Raw genomic sequence first — 12,024 nt, forward strand, 5'->3', positions numbered from 1 at the left:
TGTGACCCATCCCCTCTGCAGCAAGGTGGAACCGACTCGGATGGTCCGCCCCCGCCACTTAATGGATCCAAATGGTTTCCAGAGAGTGGTAGGGGATGCTTAATCCCATGTTGATGGCCTTTCAGCTGATTCCCTGGTGGCCCGCTGGAATGTGGAGTTAACCAGGGCTATTGACTGTTTGGCTCCAAAGCGCCCTCTCCGATTGCATGGAGCCCGGACAGCCCTGTGGTTTTCCACGGATCTGAGGGCAATGAAACAATTGTTGAGACGGCTAGAGCGCCAGTGGCAGATGACCCATTCTGAAGCTGACCGGACATTGGTTAGAGCTCAACGTCGAGCCTACCAAGTGGCAATAGCAATGGCGAAGAAGACATTCTTCATCGCCTCTATTGCATCTGCAGAAAACAGCAGCAGGAGACTTTTTCAGGTGGTCCGCAATTTAGCGGAACCACCTGCTTCATCGGGGCCCAGTACGGGCCACATGATCTCCTGCAATGATTTTGCAAAGTTTTTTGCAGATAAAGTCGCTCAGATTCGGGAAGAAGTAGACACCGTGGGAGCAGGGCCGGGGCGGGAGAGTGCTAGAGTCCTGTCTAGTCAAATTGTGTGGGATCAATTCCAATCTGTTACCTCCGAGGATGTGGACAGGCTGCTTGGACGAGTGAAACCAACCACCTGTCTCCTGGATCCTTGCCCATCCTGGCTTATAAAAGCTAGTCGGGAAGGACTGGGCGATGGGCTTCGTGGGGTGGTGAATGCTTCCCTCCGTGAGGGAGCCTTCCCAGACCTGCTGAAAGAGGCGGTCATTAAACCGCTTCTTAAAAAACCATCTTTAGATGCAGCCACGATGGCCAACTATCGCCCAGTCTCAAATCTTCCATTCTTGGGCAAGGTGATTGAGAGAGTGGTTGCTGAAAAACTCCAGGCACGCCTGGAAGAAGCGGACCATTTGGATCCCTTCCATTCGGGATTCAGGCCTCATCACAGGACTGAAACTGCCTTGGTCGCACTGGTTGATGATCTCCGGCGGGCTAGGGACAAAGGTGAGAGCTGTTTCTTAGTTCTGCTGGATCTCTCAGCGGCGTTTGATACCATCGACCATAACATCCTTCTGGACCGTCTTGAGGGGCTGGGAGCTGGGGGCACTGTCGTACAGTGGTTCTGCTCCTTCCTCCTGGGTCGTGTTCAGAAAGTGGGGGGGGGGATGAGTGTTCAGACCCCTGGGCTCTCACTTGTGGGGTGCCTCAGGGTTCTATCCTCTCCCCCATGATTTTCAACATCTACATGCAGCCGGTGGGAGAGATCATCAGGGGGTTTGGGCTGGGTGTTCATCAGTATGCAGATGATACCCAGCTCTACCTCTCTTTCAAATCAGAACCAGTGGAGGCGGTGACGGTCCTGTGTGAGTGTCTGGAGGCAGTTGGTGGATGGATGGTGGCTAACAGATTGAGATTGAATCCTGACAAGACAGAAGTACTGTTTCTGGGGGACAGGAGGCGGGCAGGTGTGGAGGATTCCCTGGTCCTGAAAGGGGTAACTGTGCCCCTGAAGGACCAGGTGCGCAGCCTGGGAGTCATTTTGGACTCACAGCTGTCCAGGGAGGCACAGGTTAAATCCGTGTCCAGGGCAGCTGTGTACCAGCTCCATCTGGTACGTAGGCTGAGACCCTATCTGCCCGCGGACAGCCTCCCCACAGTGGTGCATGCTCTGGTTATCTCCCGCTTGGACTACTGCAATGCGCTCTACGTGGGACTACCTTTGAAGGTGACCCGGAAACTACAACTAATCCAGAATGCAGCAGCCAGACTGGTGACTGGGAGCGGCCGCCGAAACCACATAACACCGGTCTTGAAAGACCTACATTGGCTCCCAGTACGTTTCCGAGCACAATTCAAAGTGTTCGTGCTGACCTTTAAAGCCCTAAACGGCCTTGGTCCAGTATATCTGAAGGAGCGTCTCCACCTCCATCGTTCTACCCGGACACTGAGGTCCAGCACCGAGGGCCTTCTGGTGGTTCCCTCACTGCGAGAGGCCAAGTTACAGGGAACCAGGCAGAGGGCCTTCTCGGTAGTGGCGCCCGCCCTGTGGAACGCCCTCCCATCAGATGTCAAAGAGAAGAACAACTACCAGACTTTTAGAAGACATCTGAAGGCAGCCCTGTTTAGGGAAGTTTTAAATGTTTGATGTATCACAGTATTTTAATATTCTTTTGGAAGCCTCCCAGAGTGGCTGGGGAAACCCAGCCAGATGGGCGGGGTATAAATAATAAATTATTATTATTATTATACCAATGGACTGCCATCTGTCCAGATTTTAATCTGTTTTGAACTAATTTTAAGAAGTATTTTAATTAATCGATTGCCTGTTCTTATGTTCTTTGTATACTGTGTTAGATTTATGATGTTAGCCACCAAAAGACTGGCTCCGGCTAGGGAGGGTGGGGTAGAAATAAAACATTATTATTATTATTATTATTATTATTATTGTTGGCTCCAAAGAGGATGGAGAACATCCCATAATGCTCTGCTGATGGCCCATGCTTTTTCTGGGAAGGCATCCATGGAATGAGATCTCACACCCTTAAAGTTTTTTTTACTTTTCCATTATATTTCTGCTATTTCTTGTCATTCATTCTCTATTTTGAATCCTTGTTGCTTTTTCAGGAAAAGGATCGTTTTGCAGAAATGGACCTGGATTCCTGTGAGGCAGAGAGGCCTCCATTGGACACCAGAGAGAGGCCACCGGGTAAGGAAGAAGGCGGTTTTTCTCCATTTGGTCTCATTCTGTTGGTTTCCCATATAATCTCTGGGTTCTTTTCATCAAGTTTTTTTTTTTGGGGGGGGGGGAGTTGGGAGGAAGGGTCCAAAGGAGGAGAGATGTATTTCTGCATGACTAACATATGAAATGGGCACAAACGTCCAAATGCACTCAGCAGGTAAGGCTTTCTGAAAGGCCCATCTGTAGATAGAGATGCCCTGTTTCCCCTGTGAGAGACATGGGCACGCCTGGCATCCTGCTTACCTGTTTTCTCTTTCAGGAGACGGAATGATGCCGGCAAGACCTCCTGATCCGTATTTTCATGGGAGCAGAAGGGGAGCAACGGCTGTGGAACCAGATCAGGTCAGGGGAAGCTGCCTTGTTGGGACAGAGGCCGAGGGATGGAGCAATATCATGGACTGGTTGGGCACAGAGGAATGGTGGGAGGAAGCAGCCAGGGAACCAGGAAGGGAAGATGGCTCAGAGCCCAAGGAGTGAAGGTAGAGGAAGGATGAGTGGTCAGATGGAGAAGAGGGAGAAACCTGGGAAGAGGAGGTGTCAGAAGGTGAAGGGGTAACAGGGCTTAGTGAGCTGGAAGACTCTGAGGCAGAATGCAGTCCAGAATCGGAGGCAGAAGAGGAAGGAGGCGAGTGGGAGGAGGAAGGTCGAGAGGCAGAGGTGAGTCAGGAGAAGGAGGAGCCACCGGGGGCTCCCTCTCCTTCTGCCAGAAGCCCCCTTCCCTGCTTGTCTCTCAGAGCCAAGAGAGGTCTAACATGGAGGAGCAAAGGCAGGCTGCACACTGGCGCACTGTTGGATCGCTTGCCAGAAACCCCAGAGAGGAGGGGACTTGGAAAGCTGTGGGGAGCTAGGGGCCTTCTCTTTTGGCAGCTGATTTCATGGAGGAAGACCCTGTCATGGAATTCTACTCAGTATTTTTTTAAAAAAATAATATTTATTAGAGTTTCGAATAAAACAAAAACAAAAAACGAAAAAAACAAGAAAAAAACATCCTTTACAATCCCATTTTCAATAACTTTTTTCCACGACTTCCCCTCACCTCCCCTTCTTGTATTCCAAGTCCAAATATTTATCCAACAAGTTCTTATCTCTAATTTCTTAACCTTAAGTTGTTATTATATTTATTTATATTAAATGTTTAATCTTAATTCTTTATTATATTTAGTTCAATTTATATATCAACTTTTAACTTATATACCGTATTTTTCGCTCTATAACATGCAGATTTTTTCTCCTAAAAAGGAAGGGGAAATGTCTGTGCGTGTTATGCAGCGAATGTGTGGTCCCTGGAGCCGAAAAATCAGGCAAAAATCAAACCGCGCTTCAGGGAGAAGGGAAGCCTGAAGAGAGGAAGTGGTGGCTTTCCTGCATTCTGCCTCAGGGTCTTACTGCCCACCCTCTCTGTTTCGTTGCTGTGTTTGCTCAAACGGAACAAAGAGCAGGGAAAGCCCCTCCCCTCCAGGCAAGAAGAGGGGAAAGCAGAGCGTCCTTCCTTCTAATTCCTCTCCCTGCTCCGGAGGGAACAATGTTTGTGAAGGGAAGAGAGATTACAGGTTCGGCTTAAAATTCTGATTTGACTTCCTGCTTTTTGTTTTTGGAGACACACAGCATTCAAATATGCTTTCTTCCATTTAAAAGGATGAAATCCTTAAACAGTGTTTTGCCTGTAAATTCATGCGATCTGGAAGATTACAGTGTCTGTACCTCTTAAGGGATGGCAAAGCTTAGGTTTCGCTGCTAAATAGTTCTTAATGCAGTTAAAATGCTTTCTTCTGTCAAGGCAGTTAAAAAAAATACGTATATATCAGGCAGCCGGAAAACATGCAGATGGGAGGGAGAGGGAGAGAGAGAGAGAGAGAGAGAGAGAGAGCACGCTGGCTGGCTTGTGTGGGTGGGTGGGGGGAAACTTTTGCCTTCCTTTCCTCACGTTATAGCCCTCTCCTGCATTCTTAGCCTTCTGTGTTTTTCCTTCCCTCCCCACTTAAAATGTGGTTACAAAGCATGGATCCACATGGATCCTCAGGATCTTTGCATTGGGTCACCCCAAATTCACCATCAGAGCACACAGCATGTCCATGGCTACAGCCTGCCCCCCCAAAATCACACACCCACTGTTGCCTGGGGCTGCAATGGTGCAAAAACGTGGTTACAAAGCATGGATCCACATGGATCCTCAGGATCTTTGCATTGGGTCAGCCAAAATTCACCATCAGAGCACATAGCATGTCCATGGCTACAGCCTGCCCCCCAAAAATCACGCACCCACTGTTGCCTGGGGCTGCAATGGTGCAAAAACGTGGTTAAAAAGTATGGGTCCACATGGATCCTCAGGATCTTTGCATTGGGTCAGCCAAAATTCACCATCAGAGCACATAGCATGTCCATGGCTACAGCCTGCCCCCCAAAAATCACGCACCCACTGTTGCCTGGGGCTGCAATGGTGCAAAAACGTGGTTAAAAAGTATGGGTCCACATGGATCCTTAGGATCTTTGCATTGGGTCAGCCAAAATTCACCATCAGAGCACATAGCATGTCCATGGCTACAGCCTGCCCCCCAAAAATCACGCACCCACTGTTGCCTGGGGCTGCAATGGTGCAAAAACGTGGTTACAAAGCATGGATCCACAGGGATTCTCAGGATTTTTGCATTGGGTCACCCCAAATTCACCATCAGATCACATGTCTGTGGCCACAGCATGAAGCACAAAAATGATACGTCCACTGTTTCATTCAGAATATTTTTTCCCTTGTTTTCCTCCTCTAAAAACGATGTGCGTGTTATGGTCAGGTGCGTGTTATAGAGTGAAAAATACGGTACCTCAATCCTTTATAAAAAACTTTTTCTAAGGTCGACCCTGTTTCCCTTCCACGAATTCCCCATTCTTATACTAATAGCAACACAGAATTAATCACAGAATAGAAAAGATCAAGCCCCCTTTGGATTTCCAAACCCCACCCTCCCTTCCCCGGTTTCGATCCCAAAGCCATAGTCCATTAGTCCATCTATTATCAGCCTGGCGACCTCACGTCCGAGGCTCTTGAATCTCTCTCAGTCCCTTTCTGCCGGCTTCTTTGAAAGTCCCTTGTATTTAACACCCAGTCTCGAAGGGGCACTCTCTCTATAATATCCATGTTCCTTCCAGCCAGGCCTCCTTGTTTAAAGGTGGAGCTCAAATCCTGTTTCTTAGATCCAAATGTCCCAAGAGCTCCAGCTTCCACCTTGATCAAATTAATATCCATCTTGACAGGCCTCCGGCTCTCATTTGCCTTCTGTAACATTTCAGCCCCTCCTTTCTGCTCCTCCTGTTCGGCGTATATCTCTTCCTCCTCTTCCTCAGTCTCTAGTTTCTTTTCTTGTCCAGCTGCCTGGGTTTTGTACGTCAAGTCCTTTTCCAGCTCAATAGATATATTTGCTGTTGACTTCAAATTTGTAGCACTTGTAGACAAAACATGACCTTGCTCGTACATCTTTCGCAGCCTTCCCATGAGAAAAACAACCTCATCCAAGTCAGCCAGTATTTTCCGACCTATTTCCATTCTTGTAATGTCCCTGAACCCCCTCTAGAGGGATTCTGGTTATTTAGTATTCCTTTCACTTCCAATCCAAAAGTCAAGTTAATTTGTTTCAGTCCTTTATTTTCAACAACTTGTAACAATATAACTGGCTAAACCAAAGCTTTCTATTTTTTCCGACTTTGACAGCTAATTTGACAGCTGTCAAAATCTTCTATATCTCCTCAGCAGGCTCCTCTCGCGGATCACTCCTGGTCCCGGGAAGGGTGGCACTTGATCAGAAAATAAGCTCTTATCCTCCAGCACAGTAACTTATACTTTTAAATCCATGGAATTAATAACTTTTATCCAAAAAGGAAAAAAAAAGACTCTTCTCTCGACCTTAGCTGTCAAATCCTTGCTTTAGAATGTTTACAATGGGGGGGAGACGGACTTCCTCTTTGCACCACCCCCGCTCGTGCCGAATCCACAAAAAAGGAAAATTTTTAATCCAGTTTCCAAATTACTCACGGGTTTGTTTTTAGTCCAAATTTTCAAAAGAAGAAGTCAGCGCTCTCCGACGAATGGCATGCGGCTTCGCTCGGCAGGGGAAGCAGTAGACTCACAGCACTGCGCTGCTCCCCCTCCCCCATTCCGTAGCCTTTAAAAAGGCTCCTTTGCGGGTCAGGAGGGCGCTAACGGTGCCCGCCGAGTCACCAGGTCCACGGGCATCCACGCCCGTGGTTTTTGAGGGTCCCCGCGTCGCCGGCGCGACAGAACCCGACCCCTGTCGAGCAGACTCCCTCCGGAGCTCGGAGGGAATCCGCCATTTGGCGATGGCGCCAACCCGGAAGTCGGAATTCTACTCAGTATTGACCCAGGCAGAACTCCAATGTATAGTTACCAGAGTGAAAATGTAAAGATGTTGCAGGATCCCCCAAAATAGACCAGAGGCAATTGTATTTCACCCAGCAGAGCTTTACTGCTACTGAAGACAAATGAGCATAATGGTCCCAAATCCAAAACATTCAGGATTGGCCCTGTCCATAAGAAATCCAGTTGCAGCAAACTTAACTGAAATTTCCCACAACTTATAATAAGTTTAAACTTCAACACTCAGCGTACTATGTACAGAACACCAGAAAGGAGAGAGAGAGAGAGAGAAACCGAGGCTCCTTCTGGCCTCTTCTTATACTCAGCATGACCTTGACAGAAGACATAATAGAACCACTTTAACCCAGCTGTACTCAGGCTGTGAGGCCTGGGTCCTTGTGCCAAAGGCCAAGCTCAGAAAGGGTGGCCCTAGGTCCCAATAGATGATTTTCTGTGGGTATGAGCCAGGGACCAAGGGGTGGAGAATTGCCTATCCAACAGGCAAACAGTCCAGGATTCTGCTCAGCAGCAGTGCTGAGTTCTGTGAGTAGAATGGATAGACACGCATACATGGGAACCCTGATGTTCTTTCAGAGAGCCTGCTTGACTCTGCTGATGAGGAAGAGGTAGAGGCTGAACCCACTGCTGAGGCACAGAGTCCTGACCCAGAGCAGGTAGAGGGAAGAACTCCTAAAGCTGTGAAGCTTGAACAGAGAAGTGCTCCTTCCTCACCCACAGGTTCAGCTGACAAGTCTAAACGGCGCAGTAAGTCAGAGGGGGAGCTCTCTGAGGCCAAGGACGTTCTAGCTGGTCCTAGTGGGTCTGAGGGGGTACCTGAAACTGGGTTGAGACGTTCAGCTCGCACAACGAAAGGTAAACCTCCTGACAGGTTTGCAGTCACAAGTGTGTGGGTTGGCATGGCACAGTGTGAACCCGAGAGTTTTGAGGGTGTTCAGAAACTGCCTCAGGAAGAAGCCAGGAAATGGCATGAGGCAATGCAGAAGGAGATGAGCTCAATGGAGTCTCTAGGTGTGTTCTCCCTCACAACGTTGCCAGTGGGCAAACAGGCTGTGAGCAGCCGCTGGGTTTACCGTCTTAAACCCACATTAACAGGGGAACCACAGTACAAGGGTAGGCTAGTAGCCAGAGGGTTCACGCAGCAAAAGGGGCTGCATTATACTGAGGTATACGCTCCTGCTTCCAGAAGTGAAACTCTGCACATGCTCTTAGCCATTGCTGCACAAAGAGGTTTTCAGGTGTATCACTTTGATGTGGATGTGGCCTATTTGAACTCAGAGCTCCAGGAGGATCTGTACATGCTTCCTCCTCCAGCGTTTGAGGGCAATGAGCCGAATACTGTATGGAAGTTTCACAAGTCCATTTATGGCTTAAAGGCTTAGAGAAGCTAGGTTTCAAGAAGAGTCTGAATGAAGCCTTAGAGAAGCTAGGTTTCAAGAAGAGTCTTGCTGACAGCTGCCTGTACCTTAAAGGGTCAGGAGAGTCACAGGAAATGGTGTTGATCTTTGTTGATGACATCATTCACATCTCAGGGGCAAACAAACAGGTGCAGAAGTTTGCCAAAGAGCTTGGAAAACGGTTTCAGCTCAAGAACCTGGGTGCAGTAAGGATCTACTTAGGTGTTCAGATAGACAGGACTGAAGATGGAAGCTTCTTGCTCAATCAGAAAGGCAAGATTGAGCAGTTGCTTGAGAAGTTCAGAATGTCTGACTGTGCAGGGGTTAGAGTACCCATGGAGTCAGGCTACGTGAAAGACAGTCGACTAGCAGAACGCGTTGAGTGCGAGAACGCTGAGCTCTTCCAGTCCGCTCTGGGTAGTCTGTTGTATCGCTCCCAATGGAGCAGGCCGGACATTGCTTTTGCTACCAATCTGCTCAGTAGGGAAGCATCAAAGCCCAGTGTAAATGCCTGGCATGGTATCAAGCGGGTGCTGCGTTACCTGCAGGATACCAAGGACTTCAGTCTCAAGCTGTCAGCTGCAGGTGAGACGGCGCTTACTTGCTGGGCAGATAGAGACGGGGTGAATCTGGATGACAGGAAGTCCGTATCTGGGATGGTAATAAACCTTGGGGAATCTCTAGTTGGGTGGAAGTCCCGGAAACAAAGTCTCATTGCGCTGTCCCCTACTGAGGCTGAGTTCATTGCACTGTCGGAATTGTGCAGGGAACTGGAGTTCTATAGATGCCTGGTGCAAGAGATCTATGGGGATTGTTGCCTACCCATCACTGTTTGGGAAGACAATCAACCCTGTCTTAAGTTGGCAGAATCTGGGCAGTTTAGGGCCAGAACCAAGCATGTAGACATACGTTTCCAGAATGCGTGTCAAAGTGTCAATCCTATTGAAAGCAATCCTATCAAAACAACACAGCAATTAAGAGGAAGGAAAGAACAGAGCATTGTGTAGCAGATCATATTTGTGCTGTCTCGGAAGAGTACATTTCCCTTTTCTTTTAGGGTCCAGTGTGCTTTGAAGATGTCGCTGTTTGTTTCACGGACGAGGAGTGGGCATTGCTGGATCCTGACCAGAGAGCTCTGCATAAGGACGTCATGGAGGAGAATCGTGGGATCGTGGCCTCTCTTGGTAAGGCTCCCTGTGGGATCGTCCTATCTGCCTGGAAATTCAAAAAATACCTCTATGTAACAAACCTCATACATTTCCACAGAGCTCAACAACGCCCAATACAACCCCTGGGAACCTAACACCCCCAAAATAAACCTTGAACAGCAAATTCCAGTTTTTTCTGTGAACCATCTTCCTCCAGTTCTGCCCTTTTATACCATGGTTGGGTCTCTGAACTGCCCAGGCCCAGACACCATGGACCAGAGCATGCCAGGCACCCCTGTCTTCCACTGCCTCCCGCAGCTTGCTCACAATTTTACCACTACAGTATATCAAAAAAAGCAACATTCAACAACCCATCAGAATCTAATAAGAAATATATTGGTTAATGACAAACCACAAAGGTAATGAACACACATGCAACTCCCTTCAGTTCTTCTTCATTTGTTCCTGAGACTCTAATCCCTTTTTGTCTCCATTGCAGATTGTGATGAATTGGAAATCGAGAACAAAGGTGAACATGACAAAATCCCCAGAGAGGAGAAGCCATGCAAAAATTTGGAGTGTGGAGACAGCTGCACTCAGAGCTCCAATCTCACTAAGCATCAGAGAATTCATACAGGAGACAAACCCTATCAGTGCATGGAATGTGGGAAGAGCTTTAGTTGGAGCTCCCATCTCACTAAGCATCAGAGAATTCATACAGGGGAGAAACCCTATCAGTGTGTGGAATGTGGAAAGAGCTTCAGTATGAGCTGCCATCTCACTTCTCATCAAAGAATTCATACAGGGGAGAAACCCTATCAGTGTGGGGAATGTGGAAAGAGCTTCAATAAGAACTCCAATCTCACTTCCCATCAGAGAATTCATACAGGGGAGAAACCCTATCAGTGTGGGGAATGTGGAAAGAAATTCATTACAAGCTCCAGTCTCACTTCCCATCAGAGAATTCATACAGGAGAGAAACCCTATCAGTGTGGGGAATGTGAAAAGAGCTTCAGTCACAGCTCTGCTGTCACTAAGCATCAGAAACTTCATACAGGGGAGAAACCCTATCAGTGCATGGAATGTGGGAAGAGCTTCATTCAGAGCTCCCATCTCACTTACCATAAGAGAAGTCATACAGGGGAGAAACCCTATCAGTGTGGGGAATGTGGAAAGAGCTTCAGTCAGAGCTCCTCTCTCTCTTCCCATCAGAGAATTCATACAGGAGAGAAACCCTATCAGTGTGGGGAATGTGAAAAGAGCTTCAGTCACAGCTCTGCTGTCACTAAGCATCAGAAACTTCATACAGGGGAGAAACCCTATCAGTGCATGGAATGTGGAAAGAGCTTTAGTTGGAGCGCCCATCTCTCTAAGCATCAGAGAATTCATACAGGGGAGAAACCCTATCAGTGTGGGGAATGTGGAAAGAAATTCATTACAAGCTCCAGTCTCACTTCCCATCAGAGAATTCATACACCAGAGAAACCCTATCAGTGTGGGGAATGTGGAAAGAGCTTCAGGACGAGCTCCCATCTCACTAAGCATCAGAGAATTCATACAGGGGAGAAACCCTATCAGTGCATGGAATGTGGAAAGAGCTTCAGTCAGAGCTCCAATCTCAATTCCCATCAGAGAATTCATACAGGGGAGAAACCCTATCAGTGTGGGGAATGTGAAAAGAGCTTCAGCCTCTGCTCTGCTGTCACTAAGCATCAGAAACTTCATACAGGGGAGAAACCCTATCAGTGCATGGAATGTGGGAAGAGCTTCAGTCAGAGCTCCAATCTCAATTCCCATCAGAGAATTCATACAGGGGAGAAACCCTATCAGTGTGGGGAATGTGGAAAGAGCTTCAGTCACAGCTCTGCTGTCACTAAGCATCAAAAACGTCATACAAGGGAGAAACCCTTCATTCTATAGCTTTAGGAGCCAGGCTAATACGCACCTTTTTAACCAGGCCTTTGGCTGATTGACATCTAAGGCCCTTTTAACATGTGGTGGGGAGTTGAGTTACTGATGTATATTTTGTGTTTTTATGTTGTGCTTTTATATTGTAACCGTCCTGAGACATGTGGGAACAGGAGTCAACACTTAGAGGCCAAGGGGTTTTTGCCCCCCAATAGTATATTTGAGGGGCCACCCCCCCAGTTGATAGGCATTGCCATTCCAATTCTCTTTATGCATCCTGTGATTGATTGTGCAAGGCAGGCCTTACCTGGCCCCTTCCTCCAATATTTTATTCAAGTTGGCACCACTGGGTCGGGTGGTAGACAAATTAAATAAATACATAAATCACCTTCCTTTGCACATGTTTCAGCCT

General features: G+C 47.8%; 2 protein-coding genes across 5 annotated transcripts in view; both read left to right on the plus strand.

Moving 5' to 3' along the window:
• The window catches only part of LOC310705046 (uncharacterized protein), a 162,215-nt gene that overhangs the window by 89,199 nt on the left and 60,992 nt on the right, over positions 1-12,024 (plus strand). The gene's annotated exons all lie outside the window — the stretch shown is intronic.
• LOC310705183 (uncharacterized protein) lies at positions 724-12,011 on the plus strand. Of its 3 annotated transcripts, none has more exons than XM_083499727.1 (3): positions 724-1,043; positions 9,614-9,740; positions 10,204-12,011. In XM_083499727.1, the coding sequence occupies exons 1-3, from the start codon at positions 1,017-1,019 to the stop codon at positions 11,622-11,624; spliced, it is 1,575 nt and encodes a 524-aa protein (XP_083355853.1). In that variant the 5' UTR covers positions 724-1,016; the 3' UTR covers positions 11,625-12,011. The 3 variants fall into 3 exon arrangements, with proteins under 3 accessions (XP_083355853.1, XP_083355855.1, XP_083355854.1); XM_083499729.1 differs by lacking the exon at positions 724-1,043 and adding an exon at positions 7,805-7,906; XM_083499728.1 differs by lacking the exon at positions 724-1,043 and adding an exon at positions 7,900-8,014.

This window comes from Podarcis liolepis, assembly GCF_965112155.1.
Source record: "Podarcis liolepis genome assembly, chromosome: 4".
Taxonomy (NCBI): Eukaryota; Metazoa; Chordata; class Lepidosauria; order Squamata; family Lacertidae; genus Podarcis; species Podarcis liolepis.